Raw genomic sequence first — 21,765 nt, 5'->3', positions numbered from 1 at the left:
AAATGTTTGCAAAAATATGAAAATAAAGAAAACTTCCAATTTTTCCCTATAGTTTTGCTATAAAGCAGAGAAAGAAAACCACAGACCAATATCTCTAATGAACACAGACTCAAAAAATTTAAGTAAAATCTAAGCAAATAGGTTACAACTTATTTAAAAAAGATCATATTATATCAATAGATGTTGAAAAGGTTTTTTCACAAAATCCATTCATTAATGTAAAAAAGCATAGGATTTTTTCTTAATGTAGTAACTAGCATCCATTATAATAAAAAGCCAGCACTACATGTAATAGGACTTTCAAATAAAATCTGGGGTAAAGCAAGGATGCCCATTATCATCACTGTATTCAATGGGATGCTACAAATGCTAAGTTTAGTAATAAGGCAAGAAAGAGAAACTAATGAAATAAACTATCTCTGCAGAAGATATGAATCCTAGAGTCAACTAAAAAGAATAATTACAGCAATAATTTCAGTAAAGTTGAAGGACAGAAAATAAATCCATGTAAATCATCAGTATTCTTGTGTGTGTCCAACAAAACCCAGCAAGGAAAGGAGAAATTCCACTTGATCAGAATCTATAAAATATCTGAGCTTATATATACCAACACACATATAAGAAATATATGAATACAACTACAAAACACTTTACTGAAATTAAGACAGACCTAATTAATTGCAGAGGCTAGGTCAGGACAATATAACAAAAATAGCAATTCTCCCTAAATTAATTTACTTATTCAGTATCACGCCAATCAAATTACCAAAACGTTATTTTAAAGATCTAGAAAAATAATAACAAAATTCATCTGTAGGAACAGATCTCAAACTATACCACAAAGTAGTAATCATCAAGATGATTTAGTACTGGTTAAAAAATGCAGGGCAGTTACCTACTGGAAGTTGGGATTTGTTCACTTTTGTGCCTCCAACAGGTTAGGACCTGAGATTCCTTTAGCTATAAGCCCTGTTTCCCTGAGATCATGGTGGCGTGTAGGCTACTTGAATAACCTTATACCAGAACATCCACAGGCTGATCACTGTCTTTCTGAGATAAAAGAGTGAATGGAAATTGATCTTTGATTTAATGAATCATTTTTCAACAAGGGTACTCTTTTTCTTATTTGCTAGGGTGTTTTTCAGGATAGCCACACTTGGCTAACATCTTTCATCATGCCAACAACAATGGGACAATATTGAAAAGAAAGAAAAGAAGAAAATACTATGAACAACTAAGAAAATACAACAACAACAACTATGAACAACTATAAAATTAAACTGGATATATATATGTAAAATGATAATATTATAAATAGCAGGTCTTGATGAACATACTAATACACTAACAAAAGACCTAAGCCACCTCAGTATTGGCCTACAAAGGTATACGAAACAGTACAAAACCATGCAATAAAAGCAAGACTTGGAATCAAGTGACTGAGTTTAATGCCAGGGTCTCCTACTTGATATGTGTGTGACCTGAGTCAAGTGTAATCTGTCTGAGCTTTAGTTTCCTCATATGTAAATGAGGGAGTTGGAAGAAAGGACCTCTAAGGCCCCTTCCTGATAGATCTAAAGTTATAATCAACGGGTAAATAATTTACAGCTAAATGAAGTTTAGCTCATAAGTTCTTCTCAGAAAAGAAAATAATGGAGATTGAAAAGTTAGCATTAGCATTATTCATGAGCACAAAGAAAAAAATAACTACCATGAGAATAACTGCAGTTTTACTTGCCATTATTTGTAGAAGGTGATAAACAAGATTAAAGTATTTAGTTACAAGTCAACAAATATTTATTAAGGGCCAACTATTTCCCAGATATTGTGATAAATGCTGGAAACATAGAAAGCCAACAGAAAGACAGTGCTGGCCCTCAAAGAGTTTATATTATGACAGGAAGATAGGACACAAAAAGGTTTGGAGGGGAGTGTGAGGAGGGGGTGTAATAGAAGGTAGCAGGGTAGGAAATAATCATGACTGGGTGGGTTCTTCCTCAAATGGGAGTTCCTCAGAGGAATTGTCATTTTGAAGATAATGACAATATCCTTCAAGATAGTCAATCAGTCAAGTACTTACTTTGTGCCAGGCACTGTGCTAAGATCCTGGAGTTACAAAGAAAGGCATAAAGACAGTTGCCATGCTCACATTCTAAGGTGGAAAAAAACTGTATGAACAACTGACAGGGGTGGCCACATGTAGCCCTCTAGGTCCTCAAGTGCAGTCCTTTGATTGAATGCAAACTTCACAAGCCAAATCCCCAAGGATTTGGGGACCCAGAGGGCCACATGTGGCCTTGAGGCAACAGGTTCCCAATCCCTGGCACAAAATAAAGGCACTATAAATGGAAGGTATCCTATGAGAGAAGGCATAACAGTGGAATCTGGAAGGCTGAATTGTTTGAGAGATAAGATAAAGGACATGTTGAGTTTAAGATGTCTAGGGGATGGATAGTTTGTCCAACAGGCAGATGGAGATGTGAGACTGGAGCTCAGCAAGGAGGTATGGGCTGGATAAGTAGATTTAAGAATCATCAGCACATAGATGATAAGAGAATCCATGGGAACTCATAGGAATAGGGCTGTGAAGGTAAGTTGGAGCTAGACTGTTAAGGGATTTAAATTCCAACAGTGGTATATATATATATTTGATCTTGAAAGTAACAAAGAAGTCTTGGGAGGAACTGAATAAGCCAATCTGCACTTTAGAAAAGTCAGTTTAGCAGTTGTGAGAAAGCTAGATTAGAGAAGGAAAAGACTTGAGGCAGAAAAAGACCAATTAGGAGGCTATTTTAATAGTCCAGGTGAGCAAAGATAAGAACCAGTTAGTAAAGAGAGAACGAAATAAATTAATAACAAAAGCAATTTTTTTAAACTATGCATTCAAATATGGATATAAATAGAAAAGGAAAGATAGCCAGTTCTCAACTACAAGGAGTTTGTTTTCTAATGGGCAATACAACATATATACATAAATGAGGGAGGGCACAGGAGAATAGCTTGGCACCTGATCCAGAAATGTCAGAGTATTTGGTCATGCATCACGGTTCCAAAAAGTGAAGCAGGGCCATCTCCTCCAATTCACGTAAAAAATTACTCTAGACAAACTTTGGAACTACAGAACCCACAAAATGACAGAGAGAAGCTAACCTCCTGCTGAAGACAGTCCAGAAGGCTGGGAGGAAGGAGTCAGCACAGCGCTCTGGGAGCTGAGTTGAGCCCAACCCAGCCCAGCCCCACAGGAGCCTGAGATTTTAAGCCTCAGGGTGGCCTGACTAGCCACTGGCTGGAGAGACTTCAGATCATCAGCAGCTGTGGTGGTTTTCAGATTTATTAACACACAGATGCTGAGGACAAAGTGAGAGGTCAGTGCAGTTTGGACTTTGGGATATGGTAGTTTAGGAGTGCGGTACAGCCTTTACCCTCCGGGGGGAGAAGCTGCTGAGGCTGTTGCGTCCCTGCAGCCACTGCCACATGGCAGCATCAGCTCCTGGCTTATAGATCATAGGGGCACCAAGAAACCGGTCTGAGGGGTAATTGCTCTTGCTTTAGCCTGCTTAGATTTGGACTGTGGTCTAGGGTGGAGGTCCTGGGGTGCATGAATAGCTTGCCAGAGCATGTGGAGGCTTCAGAGAGAGAACCCAACTAACAGCTCCAGCAGCTGAGAAAACCCCAGTGTTTGGGATAAAGCTCCACTGTCTGTTAGCAGGGTCCTACTGTGACAAAAAGCTCAAAAGTCAAGTAATTATGTGGCAACATGAGCAAACAAGGGAAGCAAAGCAAGCAGAGCAACCCAAACTTACACTTCTATTTTGGGGACAAAAAGGATCAAAGCATGGAACAGGAGGAAGACAGTGAAGTCAGAACTCCTGCACCAAAAGCTTCCAAGAAAAATATGAGCTGGTTACAGGCCATAGAAGACCTTAAGAAGGATTTTGAAAACCAAATAAGAGAAGTGAAGGAAAAATTGGGAAGAGAAATGAGAATGATGCAAGAAAATTATGAAATGAGAGTCAACATCCTGACTGAAGAAAATAACACCTTAAAAAATAGACTTACTCAAATGGTAAAAGAGGCTCAAAAAACTAATGAGGAGAAGAATGCCTTAAAAAGCCAAAATTGCCACCTGGAAAAAGAATCTCAAAAGCTCACTGAAGCGAATCATTCCTTCAGAATTAGACTGGAGCAAATGGAAGCTAGGGATTTTATAAGAAATCAAGATACTATTAAACAGATCCAAACAAATGAAAAAATAGAAGGCAATGTGAAATATCTCACTGGGAAAACCACCTGGAAAAGAGATCCAGGAGAAATCATTTTAAAATTATTGGACTACCTGAAAGCCATGATCAAAAAAAAAAAAAAAACTAATCATACTTCAAGAAATTCTCAAGGAAAATTGCCCTGGTGTTTTAGAACCAGAGTGCAAAATAGAGGTTGAAAGAATCCACCAATCACCTCCTGAAAAAGATCCCCAAAAGAGAACTCTTAGGAATATTATAGCCAGGTTCCGGAATTCCCAGATCAAGGAGAAAATACTATAAGCAGCCAGGAAGAAACAATTTCAGTATTGTGGAAATACAATTAGGATAATACAGGATCTGGCAGCTTCTACAACGAGGGATCAAAGGGCTTGGAATACGATATTCCAGAAATCAAAGGAGCTGGGATTAAAACCAAGAATCACCTACCCAGCAAAACTGAGTATCATGTTTCAGGGGAAAATATGGTCATTAAATGGAATAGAGGACTTTCAAAAATTCTTGATGAAAAAAACCAGAGCTGAATAGAAAATCTGACATTCAGATACAAGAAGCAAGAGAAGCATGAGAAGGTAAACAGGGAAAAGAAATCACAAGGAACTTATCAAAGTTGAACTATTTACATTCCTACATGGAAAAACGATAATTGTAACTTATGAAACTTTTCTTAGTATAAGAATAGTTGAAGGGAATAGAAATGTATCTATGTATTTATCTATCTATGTATACATACATCTTTATGTCTATACAGGAGAGTATATGGGTGTATGAATACATATGCCAGTGTGTGTATATATGGGTACAGGTATACATAGATAGAGGGCAAAGCACCAATTTAATAGGAAGGGATGATACTTAAAAGTTGAAATTAAGAAGTGAGAGAGGAATATAATGAGAGGAGAGGGGAAGAGACAGAATGGGGCAAACTATCTCATATAGAAGAGGCAAGGGAAAATGGTTACAATGTAGGGGAAGAACAGGAAGGCAAAAGGGAATGGGTCAACCTTATTCTCACTGAATTTGGCTTAGGGAGGGAATGACATACACACTAAATAGGGTATCTCACCGCAAAGGAGAGTAGGGGTGAAGGGGATGAGAGGGGGGACGATGGAAAGGAGGGTAGGCTGGGGGGGTGGGAGAGAAGTTGGAAGCACCCACTTCTGAAAAGAGACAGGATCAAAGTAGAGAATAGAACAAGTGGGAGGTGGGACAGGATGGAGGGAAATATAGTCAGTCTTTTACAATATATCCACTAAGGAAATGTTTTGCATAGCTACACATGTGCAACCTATTGAATTGCTTATCTTCCCAGTAAGGGTGGGTGACAAGGGAGGAAGGGAATGAATCTGGAATTCAAAGCTTTAAAATCAAATGTTTAAAATATATATATATATATAATTATTATTATTAATATTATTTTACATGTAAGTGGGAATAAGATATACAGGCACTGGGGCATAGAGAGCTAACGTGCCCTACTGGAAAATCGGAGGGGGGATGGGGAAGATATGGGAGAGAGCAGATTGCAGGAGGGGATTATCAGTGGGATCCCTATTTTGGGGTGGTAGGTAGGGCAAAAATGGGGAGAAAATTTGTAACTCAAAATCTTGTGGAAATGAATGATGTAAACTAGAAGTTAATAAAGCATTTGATAAAGGAAAAAACAAAAAACAAACAAACAAACAAAAAAAACCCCAACAACAAAAAAAGGGAAGCAGGGGAATAAAGGGTAGTCCTGATACAGTAAGGTGATTGGACAGACTAGAAGATAAAGTGGGAAAGTGGACACTGAAGTAAAGCATAGAGCGTGGGCCTTCCTGAAATAGTAGATGTGAAAGATGTTGGGGAGAGAGAGATGCTAAGATCTGGCAACTAAGTAGAGATATGAGGTGAGTTAAAAGAAGGAGCTGAGACTACCTCCAATGCCATGAAGCAGGGTGAATATAAGGATGGTAGTACCCTTGAAAAAATAGAGAAATTGAAAAGGTTAAGTTTAGTAGGGGAAAAGATATATTCTGTTTTTTACAAGTTGAATTTGGGATGTCCACAAAAAATCCACTGTTTGTGGCAGAATAAACCAATTTTAATCAGACTTTACGAGTGTCCCAAACAAATTCTATCAAGAATTGGCATTAAGTTAGCTAATTTAGAGAATCATTTTTCACCAGATCTTTTGCTGATGGCTCATAACCTTTCCAGGCAATATAATAAATCATGTTTGCGTTTACTATTATTTTTTGTGCTATTGTAGGAATTTTACTCCCCAGCCATAGAAGATTAAACAAACCATTAGACTAATAATGAAAGTATCAAATGGCAATAGTGGCATGCTAATTACATATACATTATATTGACCTCTCATATACATTCCAATATTTTGATGCATAGTTTTAATTTAATAGGTAATGAGAAATATCTAGAACAAAGGACACTACAGAAGATATCCCTGAAAAGATTAACTCAAAGTAAGAATGGGAAAATTATTTTCCAAAGACCAAGACAGAGGTATGGTTGGGATAAGGTTGATTCTAAGGCATAAACTCTAAGGATTGCTTTATTTTTCTTTGTTTCTTCATTTGAAGGATTCCGAATAAGAAAAGTCTAGAAGTAGAAATTAAATTTGACAAGAGCAAGACTTCAAACCTTACCTTCTACTCTTAAAGTAGAGATACTGACCCTGCTGTCATTTAAATGATATTCATGAAATTGAAATATAAGTTCTTATATTCAATAACCTGCATTCAAATGTCTAGAGAATAGCATTTAAGCCTCTAATATTTTCTGTATACCAAACATCTCCAGAAAAATCAATTCTAGATAAAATTTGGAATAACACTAAGAAATAAACATTCTAAACCTACTTTTCTGTCTTAAACTTCTAGGAACTATAAAATGGTTTGAAGACTGTTTTTAACAACAGTAAAAAAATATTTTAAACTTGCTCTGGGGCACAAAGAACGGCTAGATATATGATGTGCCATGTTAAAGCTTCACCGCTCCAGATGCAAGATGGACACTCTTCTCTCAGTATTATTCTCAGTGATGAAGGCTTATTAAGATCGAAAGTCTAAAATAACTGATAAAAATCTGATAGCCAACCTCTGAGTGAAACTTACAAAAATACATAATAATAGGAGCTATTCCCCAATAGATAAATGGTCTCAAGACTGGAAATTTCATTCTGAAGAAATGGAAAAGGTCCACTACCATATGAATTTATCTGTATCAGAAATAATAAGCCAAGTGCAAACTGAAACAACTGAGATCTAATCTCATAAACCATCAAATCTGAATGGCTGGTATTAGAGGGGTTGTGAAAAGACAAGTACTTTAAAACATTAGTAGAATAGTCAACTAGTCTAGCCATTCTGGAGAACATTTTGGAATTATATGTAACTAGCATCCCAAAGTCCACTGGTATTGTACTCTCTGCTCATTGGTGGAGATCAGTGTCCCACATCTGTGTGAAGAGCAGGGCAGAGTCGGGGAAAGCAGGAGAGAAAAAGAGATTCAGTCTCTTAACCTTCTTGGGGTTTCTTGAATCTCTCTAGATTCTGCAGTCTCTTAGTGCTTCTGGTTTCCAGTTTTAAGAGAGAAAAAAAAAAAGAACAAGGCCAGCCCTCACTTAAGATTGCTAAAGGAAGAAAAAACTTGGGAAGAAGCTGACATGAGAGAAGCTGACAGTCTCCATCATGTACCTATTCTCAGAGACTTCAGGGAATTTCCCCTTTGAATGAGTGCTGTGACTTTCTCCTCTGATTGATGTGTTATCTTGCTCCCTTCTTTTATTACATTGTTACATACTTCTTTTTTTTATTACATTATTACATCTGTTATTACATTGTTACATACTTCTTTTATTACATTGTTAGGTATATATTCTCACATGTATACTTCCTGTGACTTGTTTTGCTGCTGATTTGGATAAATGGAGTTTCTTTGCTGTCTGTTGGTTACGTATGTGCTCACTGTGGAACTTGTATTTGGTAGGAAGGAAGTCAAGCTTTGGACATAAAGCTTAGGGGTCTTAGGGGCCTTCTTTCTCCATTAGTGAATAGAAATGAAAAGTTTAGCCTGAACCTTAAAATCACATCCCCTAGTCTAATAATATTTAAGGATGAAGATAAAGATAATTCTAGCCCAGCATTCTTCTCTCTGAGGAAACCTCCCACTTTCTCCTCTTGATAGGAAATAAATTCTCCTTTGGAGAAGAGTACAGGGAGAAAAGTCTCTTCTGCACCCCTTCAAACCATACAACAGTACATCCCAGCTATATATGGGCAACAGTCTTTGCTACATATATAAAAAAAAACATTTACCGGGGCGGCCAGGTAGCACAGCGAGTAAGAGCACGGGCTCCAGGGTTGAGAAGACCTGGAGATCGAATCCCGGGCTCAGACACTTAGCACCCACCCAGAAACACCTGGCCGTGTAACCTTGAGCAAGTTACTTAACCCCAATTGCTTAGGGGCGGCCAGGTGGCTCAGCGAGTAAGAGCACCGGCTCCAGTGTTGGGACGACCTGGAGATCGAATCCCGGGCTCAGACACTCAGCACCACACCCAGAAATAACTGGCCTTGTAACCTTGAGCAAGTTACTTAAACCCGATTACTTAAAAAAAAAAAAAAAAAAAAAAGCATTTACCCTTTGGCCCAGTAATACCACTCTTAAGCATATACTCCAAGAAAAGCAATGGCAGAAAGAAAACCCATAACAAAATTTTCACAGCAGTACTCTTTGTTGTAGCAAAAACTGAAAACAAAAGTGGATATGCATGCTTAGAGGATGACTAAACAAGTTGGAATATGTTTTATATATGAATGAAATGGTATATTACTTTGCTCTAACAAATTTATACAAGATATTCAGAGAAATTCTGGAAGACTCACAGGCATGGATGTAGATTAAAATAAATAGAACCAAGAAGTACAATGTGGTTATGGCACAGAAGAAAGAGCACTGGTTCTGAAGTCGGAAGATAAGGGTTCAAATTCCACCTCAGCACTTAACTATGTAACCATAAGCAAGCTGCTTAACCTCCCTAGGCCTCAGTTTCTTCACTTGTAAAACTAGGGGGCTGGCTTCTCAGGCCACTTTCAACTCTAGATATATGATCTACTCCAAATCCCATGCTCTGTCTCTCCCATGTACTGAACAGTATCCTAATAATTACCACAATAAGACAAAGGGAAAACATCTGTAAGAGAAATCTAAACCTAAAAGATAGATAACTTTGATTTAAAGAATGTTGAAACATACCTTTTTCCTGTCCTAAGAGAAACAGTGGACCACAGGTGCAAAATGAGGCACCCACTGTCTGACATGATCAATGTGGTACAATCTGCTTTGCAAAACTGTACTTTTTTGGGTTATTGTTATAGAGGAGGGATTTGGCAGGGGAGGGGGAGAGAAAATATTTAGAAACCACAGCAATTCTAAAAACAAATGCCAGTTTTAAAAAAAGACTGGAATTCTTCCAGCTTATTGGCAAAGTATTAAGATTTTTCCAGTTTTAGGCATTTGACTCAATGCAAAATAAAGTGTTATGGGCTGTTGATAAGCATACAGAACTTCCCCTAAAATGCTGGCACAACAATTTAGGTTACTGTAGTTATCTAGATTCTCTCTAGAAATGTAATTTGAATAATTATATAGTACAGTGTTCATGTAATATTTATAGGAGGAAATTAATTTGCACTGAAAATTTTAATGGTCTAATTCAGATAGAAATGATCTGGGTATTTGTTAAGAGGTAGTTTCGCTATAGTAGGGATCTGTACTCATAAACTCATCTGATTTTAAGTCCCAGCTCTACCATTCATTTGTTGTCTGAACATTAGCATTCATTTAACCTCTCAGAACCTCATATTCCCCTTCTGGACAGTATGAATAATATTTGTACCTACCTCATAGGACTGTTGTGAAGATCAAATGAGAAATGCATATAAAACATTTTGTAAATGTTAAATATTAGCTATTTTGTTTTCATTACTGATTCAACTAATACATCCTCTCTTCAAAGAATCTTCAAAATTAATAATAATTAGTTGGAAAAATATTAAAAAGTAGGTCATTACATAGAAATAAAGGTTGAATTCACAATAATCTTACTTTACAATAACCTCTTTCATTAAACTGTGAGCTCCTTGAAATCAAGGGCTATTTTTTTTTTTTTTGCCTTTCTATGTATACTCAATGCTTAGAGTATTTGGTACTTAACAGGTACTTAAGTAAATTCTTGCTAATCTGATTTAATTTACAAGTTTGCATATCTATAAAGCTTTATTTTTATGTTTACAAGAAGCCTAAAAGGAGTCTGATTCCACTTGTGTTATAGGGCACATAGTACAACAGATTAAGAGCTGAAACTCATCTTACAGGCTATTTAGTCCAATTCCCTCATTTTACAGATGAGGGAATGCAGAGCCAGAAGTGAAACACATAATTAGAGATACTAAAAAACATACATTTCCATTAACTCACCTAAGCATCGATAAGGAATGACAATGTGAGGATAACTCTTGCACTGCTTTCGGCCTCTCTTACACCAGTTCTGAATTGTCACTGGCTGGTTGGCTTCCACAACGTTGGTGATCTGTAATTCTGGATAGACCTGGCATAAAATATACACAAAGATTATTTTAAAAGCTTTCACTCTGATTCTGTGGTAAGAAATATAACAAAGTCTGTATTTGGAATTTCACTCTGATTACTTGAATCATTTCATAGTCAAGAATCTAAACTCTAAACTGACCCAAATGTACAATGAAAATTGCTACACTGACCCAAAAGATAAAGAAGAATGTGACCAGTAATGCCCTAAAGTGTAGAATAAAAAGCCTAAATTTAATGTTGAGGCTAATTGTGATAATCCATTGAAAATTTTATTATGTATAAACTATTTACAAAGGAATACTACAGCACTGTTCTGTGGGGGAATAGAAAAACCCCTATCTTGGAGGAACTTAAAAGTTTTATTGTTGTATTCTTTTGTTTATCAATGATTCTTTTTTCTGTTCTTTATATAAAAATAATTAAACAACATGCTGAAGAAAGTATTGCATAGTGCCTATAATAGTAGTTCTATGGTAGCAAGAAGGGGCAGATGCAAGAGATGTTGGGGAGGCAGGTACAGTTAAGATTGGGCAAATGACTGGATAAGTAGTGTAAAGTAGAGTGAGAAGCTAAGGACAATGCCAAGGTTGCTAACCTGGGAGACAAGAATAAATGAACTTTAAAAGCTCATTCTGGGGCAGCTAGGTGTCGCAGTGAATAGAACACAGGCCCTGGAGTCAGAAGGACCAGAGTTCAAATGTGGTCTCAGACAATTGACACACTTACTAGCTATGTGACCTCAGGCAAGTCACTTAACCCCAATTGCCCTGCCTTCCCCCCTCAAAAAAAAAAAAGCTTATTCTACCAATAAGAGAATTAGGAAGGGTCAGAAGACGGCTGTGTTTGAGGGCAAGAATAACGAATTCTATTCTGTACATTTTGAGTTGGAGATGTCTAGGACAGCAATGGGAAATACTAAAACTTAGAGAGAGTAATATATCTAACGAATTAGAAAAGATAACCAACCAATAACAAAGAGAACAAAGAATACACAGGATAGGTTGGAGTTGGGGCGGGGTACGGTCAGCAGAGTCAAATGCTGTACGGGGATCAAGGAAGCTGAGAATTTTTAAAAGTCACCAACCAGAAATAAGGAAAGGTGTCAGCACAGAGCCTACAGAAGCCCGAGATGCCTAGTAGAAAAGCTCTAAAAATAAAACAGAACAAACAATGATAAAAGAAATGAAAAGAGAAATAGCTCTGAGTTCCTCCCTCCAATCCAAGAAAGACTGCCATTACTGGAATCTGAGAAGAATGTAAAGAATGTAATCGTTACTGTAACCCCTGTTCCAAACCCCACTGATATGGAGCTATCACTTTTTTGGTGGAGATCAATGCCCTGTGAGGGTTGAGGTGGAGTTTGCAAAAAGGGCTGAACTTTTCATTTAGTCTTTGGGAAACCCTCAATAAGCTTTGCGTCCTCTCTGACACTCTTCAAGTGTGATCTGCTCTAGGTTAAATTTCTAGCTTTGAAAGGACTCACTTCACCTCCTGGCAAGAATGAAAGGGGAGTGAAGAAAAGGCTTAAGGTATATCTATCTTTCTGTTCCCTCAAATACTGTTAGTCTAAGGATATGATTGGGCTCAATTCTGATCACTTTGTTATTATTGGGGGGGAAGAGGGATCCCAAACTCTATACCCAAGGCATGGCCTGTTCCTACCTAATACCAGCGCTGCAATGAATATACACAGCAAATAGCAAAGAAATACATTTATCTAAACCACAGCAAAACAGAAATCAGAGAAGATATAATACAGGGGCATATGTGACTGACAATATGGAATGAAGGAGCTCTCCCACTGTGATTGAGATAACTTAGCTAAATCAAGAGAAAGTGAATCTTGGATCTCACCCAAGGAGAAATTGCCTGCAACCTTTAGAGTACCAAACTAGAGATATGGACATAAAGCAAACTGTCTGCTCCTCTCATGCTTTCTCAGGGTTTTTTCCTTCAACAACTTGAAATGCAACTGATCTCTTTCATCTTCTCTTTCAAAACTGGAAGTGACTCACATTTGATGAATCAGAAGCCTCAAAGTTTGATGAGTCCTGATGCGGACTCCCAAAACTGAAGGGCTCAGCTGTTCTGGCCAATTCCTTCCCCTTCCTCATGGAGGGAAGGGCATTCACCTCCAGCAATAAGAAGAGAGTCCCATACCAATGGGTGTTCGGCCAGGGTTACATGACACTGTTAACTCCACCAGAGCAGAGACTGTCTTTTCTTTTTTTGTATCCCCAGCACTTAGTATAGTGCCTAGTGCACATAGTTGGTGCTAAATATTTATTAAGTGTCTGACAGGCCAGACCCCGATCAGGACATGGGGCAAGACCAGGACCCAGACACCTCTCAGGCTTCTTCCTCACATGCACAACTCTAACTCCCAGTAATACCATACAGACCTATCCAAGGAACAGCAGGAGAGTGGGAACCCAGCAACACAAAATCCACACAAATCCACAATCAGGAGGCAGAGTCAATACAGAGCTGAGGCAACTTAGCAACCAGAAACCTGAGAAAATACTGGGATGCAGAGACAAACCAATACCCAGGCAGCACCTCACAAGGAAGCACAGAAGAAAGGGCTGGTGTGGCAACTAAGAAGTAAAGTACCTAGAGTCACTGCAGGAAACTTGCTATAAGCACTATCAATAATATCTAGTTGGGGTCTATCCAGTTTAAAGCAAGGGATGAAGCTAAATCTAGATCAGAGACTGTGCAAGAAGCCCAAGACAGATCAGCAAACAGGAGACTTAGCCAAAACTCACAGATTCCTGAAACGGTGGGGCCCACTTTTGGTCACAATGTAGAGGACCTAAAAGGTCTGCCCATACCACTACCAAGTATGAAAGGCAGCAGTTTTATAAAGACACAAAACCCGAATCCAGAAACTAAAGCTGGAAATATGAATGGAAACAAATGACTAAGACAATAAAGAAATATTATGGAACAAGATAAGCCCACAAGGTAAATCCAGAGGAAAGGAGAAATTCTTTAAGTCCAAGGGTCAAACACGGAGAAAGTAATTACTTAGCCACACAAATTACAAGAATATCTGGAAGAATAAAACAAGAGAAAATATAAAATGACATCTAGGGAGGAAAAGATGGCAAAAAGAATCAATAACTTAAGATAGATGGTGATAGGGGTGGCTAGGTGGCTCAGTGAGTAGAGTGCTGGCCCTGGAGTCAGAAGGACCTGAGTTCGGGTCCAGCCTCAGACACTTAACATGAACAAACAAAAAACCTAGCCGTGTGACATAGGGCAAGTTACTTAAACCCAATTGCCCCCCAAAAAGGCAAAAAAAAAAAAAAGATAGATGGTGATGAACTTTAATTAAGAATGTAATTTCCCTAAAATTAGGTTGGACCACACATAAATTTGGACAACTGAACAACACCACCACATAAGAAACAACTTGAGAACAAAAAATATGAATACAAAAATGATATATTGAAAAAAGGGTATAACACACACACACACAGTCCTAAAGAAAAAAAAAAACTCCAAACTAAGGAGAAATCAAGGAAATGACAGGTTCTAGTCTTGGAATCTTTGCTACCTAACAAATCATGACTTAAAGAAAAAAAAGCTCAGACAACATAAGTGTAGAAACAGTAAAGTAAAAATGCATAGATCTATCAAGAATAAAAGGGCAAAGTGAAAATAGGAAGAACATACCAGTCACTTCCTAAGTAAAAACCCCTAAAATGCCAAAATTCAGTATACCAAAAACAAAAACAAAAAAAGAAAAAACCACAAGGAGCCAAAAACAGTTTAACGACTAAAAAACTAATGTCAGGGGCGGCCAGGTGGCACAGTGAGTAAGAGCGCCAGCCCTGGACTCAGGAGACCTGGGATTGGTTCCGGCCTCAGATACTTAACACCCACACAAAATAACTGGCCGTGTAACCTTGAGCAAGTTACTTAACCCCAACTGCTTTTAAAAAATAAACAAATAAAATATAAAAAACCAAAGTCAGTTATCATAAGACTTAAAAGTTACAAGTATAATGGTGAAAAGAATTTGCAATATGAGATTTCAAAAAGGAAGACAAAAACTTACAACCAAGAATAACCTATCTTCCATAAGTAAACCTAAAAGGGGGAAATGGCCCTTTAATGAAACAAAGAATTTCCAAGTAATCATGAAGGCCAGAGCTGAACAGAAACTGTGAAATAGAAATGCAAGAGTTAGAAAAAACAGAGATAGGCAAATATGCTTAGCCAAATGGAAAACACTATAATATGCTATGTATTTACATTCAAATAGTAGTAGAAAGTAAGCATCTTCACAGAACCCCAAAAGTGATGGGGGTGGTTTTCTTCTGTTTTGATGATCATAAGAGAAAAAAGAAATAGCAGGGAAAGAAGAATAAGATACAGGTTATATAACAGGGGTGCATGCAATGAAAAATATATAAAAATGGAGGAAAGGTAGAGGAGGAACAGAATTGTCTATGCTTTGCTGTTGCTGTTCAGTTGTATCCAACTCTTTGTGATCCCATGGACCATAGCACACCAATACTGTCAACAGGATTTTCTTGGCAAAAATACTGGAGCGTTTTGCAAATTCTTTCTCCAGTGGATTAAGGCGAACTGAAGTTAAGTGACTTGACTAGGGTGTCTGAGGCTAGATTTGAACTCACGTCTTTCTGACTCCAAGCTCAGCAATCTATCCACTGAGCCACCTAGTTGCTAGTACATACAAAGGCTACAGCAAAAACAGAAATGAAAAAAAAAGAGATTATCAGGGAAACCGAAATAATACTTAAAGACTCCATGGGGGGGCAGCCAGGTGGCGCAGTGAGTAAGAGCTCTGGCCCCAGAGTCGGGAGACTTGGGATCGGTTCCAGCCTCAGAAACTTAAATAAAACTTAAACACAAAATAACCGTCCGTGTAACCTTGGGCAAGTTACTTAACCCCAACTGCTTAGGGGCGGCCAGGTGGTACAGTGACTAAGAGCGTCGGCCCTGGAGTCAGGAGATCCAGGATTGGTTCCGGCCTCAGATACTTGGCACCTACACAAAATAACTGGCCATGTAACTTTGAGCAAGTTACTTAACCCCAATTGCTATTAAAAAAAAAAGACTCCATAGGGACAACAAATCAGTATCAATACTATATATATATATGTATATGTATACACACACACACACACACACACACACACATACACACACACATACACACATCCAGAGTATTGTGCTACTTAAAGAAAAAGCTCATCAAACTGCAGGCAGAATTGATCAGTAAAAAGGACTAGTGTGGATCTTCAAGTTTCTGCTTCAGGAAAAATCTAACTAAAAGATAAATAAGAATGTTAAGGACTTTAGAAAAATTAGGAATTATAAATAATAATGATAACTAAATATAAACAGAAAGGACTTTAAATATTTCTTTGATGCACAAGAGGCCTCTACAAAAATTTACAATGTATTAGTGCATAAAAACCTTACATTCAAATACAGAAAAGCAGAAATATTAAAAGCATCATTGGTTAACAAGAATGTAGTAAATTTGTGTTAAAAAATGAGTAACTGAAGAACAGACTAAAAATCAAATGGTGATTAAATAAAAATCTGAAAGATTTAGTGGATCTAATAACAAATAACAGAAACAATAAAAAAATGCCATTAAAAAGTATGACAATGAAAATTGGGCAAGAATTGAGTCACATCTATAAGAATACCACCCACTCCCCAACTGATAAATGGTCAAAGGATATGAACAGGCAGTTCTAAGAAGATGAAATTAAAGATATCTATAAGTATATGAAAAAATGCTCTATCACTACTGATTAGAGAAATGCAATCATGCAAATCAAAACAACTCTGAGGTAACCACATCTCACTGGTTAGATTGGCTAAGATAACAAAACAGGAAAATGATAAATGCTAGAGAGAATGTGGAAAAATTGGAACACTAATGCATTGTTGGTAGAGTTGTGAACTGAGCCAATCATTCTGGAAAGCAATCTGGAACTATGCCCAAATGGCTATAAATAAGTACATACCCTTTGACCCAGCAATACCACTTCTAGGGTTATATCCCAAAGAGATTAGAGAAGTGGGAGGAGGACCCGTATGTACAAAAATATTTATGGTGGTTCTTTTTGTGGTGGCGAAGAGTTGGAAATCAAGGGGATGCTCATCAACTGGGGAATGGCTGAACAAGTTGTGGTATATGAATGTAATGGGATACTACTGTTCTGTAAGAGGAGCAGACAGACTTCATAATAACCTGGAGAGACTTCTATAAACTGATGCTGAGTGAGAAAAGCAGAACCAGAAGAAATCTGTACATAATCACAGACAGACACAATGTATGTGTGATGACTAACTTCAATCAACTGGGCTCCTCTCAGCAATGTAAGGTTATAAGACAACTCCAAAAGACTCATGATTGAAAGAGATATCCACACCCAGAGAAAGAGCTGTGGAGTCTGAATGCAGACTGAAACAAACTACTTACTCTGTCTCTTTTTCTTGTTTTGTTTCCTCTTTCCCACTGATCATTCTAGCAATTACAATACTTCTTTATAGCCTGAGTAATGATTAATGTGAAGATATTTGTAGATCCTATATTTGAGTGCATGCTGCCATGACAGGGGAGGGGGGCCAGGGAAGAGAGGAAGGGAAAGAAAATTTGAAACTCAAGGGACTGTGGAACTAAATGTTGTAAACTAACAATAAACTAACAAATTAATTTTAAAAAAAGATGGACAATGAGACATGATACCAAAAAATTTATGCAACACAAGCAGAGCAGGCTTTGAAGAAAATTTTATGTCTCTAAATAGTTTTACTAAGCAAAAAGAAAAAGAACAAGACAATGAATTGAGTAACTACAAAAACAAACAACTAACTAGAATAACACAAAAAACTCGAACTAAACACCAAAGTAGAAATTCCAAATATCAAAAAAATGCTTAACAAAATTTCAAGCAAAATAATTTAACTGGTGAGTAAAAGTTAGCATCTAGTTTTTGAAAAAATTGTAGTAAGATAGAGTTGATAGATTAAAAAGGAAGAGGAAGCTTTATTGGTTGTATAAAAAAAATGAGAAATAATTTCTATCAAATGGAGAAAAAAAATGAAAGAAACTATTTTGGCTATTTCTATGCCCCCAAAATAGGGTAAATGAAATGTGTATCAAAATATAAAAATCCTCATATGTACAGAATAAGAAATAGATCAAAGAGTCAATATCAGAAAAAGAAATTGAAGATGACATAAAAGGACTCTCAAAAGTTAAACCCTAGTATGGTTTTACAAATGAATATTGTCGAACACAAAAGGACCAATTAATTCTAAAACTACATAAATTCTTTGCAATAGTAAAAAAAAAAAAGTCACCCTTCTAACCTTTTATCTATGATTCAGATATGATTCAGATTCAGATACCCTACCCCTGGTAGAACAAGGAACACAATTTATACAATAACAACACTATAAAAACCAATAATTTTAAAAGACTTGAAGAACTTGGCTTAATGCAATGATTGTGGAGGACTGCTAATGAATAATATCATGGACTTAAATGAAGTAGACATATGTTGGATATGACCAAGGTGGAAATTTGTTTTGCTTAACCATGCATATTTATTATAATGGCATCTTTTTTCTTTTATTTCAGTTGTGAGGAGAGGTAGAAGAGAGAAAATAAATGTTAACTGAAAAAAAATTAATCTAATTTAAAGAAATAAAGTCTCTGATAATTATGACCTTAATATATAAGTCTTTTTGCACTTCAATTAAGTTTTTCCTCTAAGTAGATGTCATGACATTGTGTGTGTATGTGTGTGTATACACATATATGGCAGCTAAGTGATGCAATGGATAGAGTGGTAGGTCTGGAGTCAGGAAGATCTGAGTTTAAATCTAGCCTCAGACACCCATCAGTTATGTGATCCTAGGCAAGTAACTTAACCCCCCCTATTTGCTTCAGTCCCTCATCTGTTAAATGGGAATACACAGGAGAAGGAAACGGCAAACCACTTCAGTATCTCTGTCAAGAAAACCCCAAAATAGGGGCGGCCAGGTGGCTCAGCAAGTAAGAGCACCGGCTCCAGTGTCGGGATGACCTGGATCAAATCCGAGCTCTGATACTCAGCACCACACCTAGAAATAACTGGCCGTGTAACCTTGAGCAAGTTACTTAACCCTGATTGCTTAAAAAAAAAAAAGAAAAAAAAAAGAAAACCCCAAAATAGGTCACAAAGAGAAGGACACAACTGGAATGAATGAACAACAAAATACATATATATGCCCAATATGTGTATTTATGTATGAACCATACATACATGTGTGTACATGTATATACATACAAAGACACATATATTCACACAGATACATATATAGCTACATACATGCCTGATATATATATATATATACATATACACATATATATACCTTAATTATCTATGATCAATCAACAAGTATTTGTTAAGCATCTAATATACACTAGGTGTTGTGCCTGGCAATGAAAATACAAATATAAAGAATGAAGACATTTCTATTCACTATTACATTTTAATAGTGGACACAATAACATATATAAATGTATATGGCAAAAACAAAGTTAATAAATATAAATATATACAGATGAATTAAATACAAGATATTTTGGGAAAGAGGGTATGAGGTTGAAGTATTTAGGAAAGGCTTCATTCAGAAGATGCTGGTTAAGCTGTATTTAAAAGGAAGATGGAGGGGCAGCTAGGTGGTGCGGTAAATCAGCACCAGCCCTGTAGTCAAAGGACCTGAGTTCAAAGCAGGCCTCACATTTAATACTTCCTAGCCATATGACCTCGGGCAAGTCACTTAACCCCAACTGCCCTGCTCTTCCCATTCAAAAAAAAAAAAAAAAGAAAAGCTTTTGTACAAACAAAGCCAATGTAACCAAGATTAAGAGGGAAGTGGAAAATTGGGAAAGAATTTTTACAACCAGTGTCTCTGATAAAGGCCTCATTTCTAAAATACACAGAGAAATGAGTCAAATCTATAAGAATACAAGTAATTCCCCAACTGATAAACAGTCAAAGCTCATGAACAGGCAGTTTCAGAGGAAGAAATTAAAGATATCTATAATCATATGAAAAAATGCTCTAAATCACTATTGATTTTCTGAGAAATGCAAATCAAAACAACTCTGAGGTGACACATCTCACTGGTCAGATTAGCTAACATGACAAAACAAGAAAATTATAAATGCTAGAAAAGATGTAGGAAAATTGGAACACTAATGCATTGTTGGTGGAGTTGTAAACTGATCCAACAATTCTGGAGAGCAATTTGGAACTATGCCCAAAGGGCTATAAATACGTGTATACCCTTTGACCTAGCAATACCACTTCTAAGGCTGCATCCCAAAGAGATCATTCAAGTGGGAAAAGGAGCCATATATACAAAAATATTTATAAGAGCTCTTTTTGCAGTGGCAAAGAATTGGAAATCAAGGGGATGCCCATTAATTGGTAATGGCTAAACAAGTTGTATGAATGTAATGCAATACTATTGTGCTATAAGAAATGAGGAGCAGACGGACTTCATAACAACCTGGAGAGATTTATAAGAACTGATGTTGACTTGAGAGGAGAACCAGGAGATTATACACAATTATAGACATATCATATCTGTGATGATTCACTTTGATAGACTGGGTTAATCTAAGCAATGCAAGGTTATAAGACAACCCCAAAGGACTCATGATGAAAAAAGTTATCAACATCCAGAGAAAGATTTCGGGAGTCTGAATGCAGATTAAAGCAAATTACTTAGGGGGTGGCCAGGTAGCACAGCAAGTAAGAGCACTGGCTCCAGTGTCAGGATGACCTGGGGATCAAATCTGGGCTCAGATACTTAGCACCACACCCAGAAATAACTGGCCATGTAACCTTGAGCAAGTTACTTAACCCTGATTGCTTAAAAAAAAAAAAAAAAAGCAAATTACTTGCTCTCTCTTTTTTTTGTTTCATTTCTTCTTCATTGTTCATTCCATTGGTTATAATACTTCTTTACAACTTGACTAATGTTTAATGTGAAGCTATTTGTAGAACCTATTATCAGACTGAATGCTGCTGTGGGAGGAGAGAGAAGGGGAGAAAATTTGGAACTCAAAAGTTTGTGGAACTGAATGTTGTAAACTAAAAGTAAATAAATTAATTAAATTTTAAAAATATATAGCCTGTATGATTTTAATATGATCAAAATCATATATTTAAAGCCAAGTGTTAGCATTGTTTCAATAAGCCAACCCACAAACATTTATTAAGCACCTACTATTTAAAAAGCACTGTTCAAGAGGCAGGAGAAACAAAAAACAAGAAACAAAATGAAACAATTCTTAAAATCAAGTTACTTACATTGTATTGGGAGAGGGGCATGTAAAAATTATATGCAAAATATATACAAATTAAAGTGGATTGAGAGAGGGTACTAAGAGCAGGGAGAAATGAAGAAATTAGTACACATGATGGTAAAACAAGTATACCTCTTCTCCCTACTATTATTTTATGTAGCTCTAGAAATGCTAGCTATACATATAAGACAAGATAACAAAATTAATGATATAAACATTGGCAAATGGGACTCATAATTATCCTGATGTGTGGATGAAAGGATGGCATACTTATAAAAAACCTAAAGCATCAGCAAAGATCCTAAGATGATAAATAATTTCAGTAAGGTAGCAAAATAAATCCATAAAAAAGTCTGACATTTCTAAATAGAACTAATAAAAACCAATTTAAAAAAGGGAAATTCCATTCAAAGTAACTGATATGCAAGAAAATTTGACACTCAAGGGATTGTGAAAATGAATTTTGTAAACTAAAAGTCAACAAATAAATTAATTAAAAAAAATACATATAAAATATCTAGGAGT

The 21,765-nt window shown here is 36.7% G+C and overlaps 1 protein-coding gene across 4 annotated transcripts in view; it reads right to left on the bottom strand.

Moving 5' to 3' along the window:
• The window catches only part of APP (amyloid beta precursor protein), a 192,423-nt gene that overhangs the window by 114,498 nt on the left and 56,160 nt on the right, over positions 1–21,765 (bottom strand). For all 4 annotated transcript variants that reach the window (XM_069075071.1, XM_069075073.1, XM_069075070.1 and 1 more), the window contains exon 3: positions 10,746–10,875. In XM_069075071.1, the coding sequence (XP_068931172.1) occupies positions 10,746–10,875 (130 nt within the window). The remainder of the gene's footprint in view (positions 1–10,745; positions 10,876–21,765) is intronic.

The sequence above is a fragment of the Petaurus breviceps genome, unplaced genomic scaffold (assembly GCF_028583685.1).
Source record: "Petaurus breviceps papuanus isolate PSGF00001 unplaced genomic scaffold, PetGlider_PUasm1.0 90897, whole genome shotgun sequence".
In the NCBI taxonomy this organism is placed as follows: Eukaryota; Metazoa; Chordata; class Mammalia; order Diprotodontia; family Petauridae; genus Petaurus; species Petaurus breviceps.
This window is presented reverse-complemented; position numbering and strand designations above follow the sequence as displayed.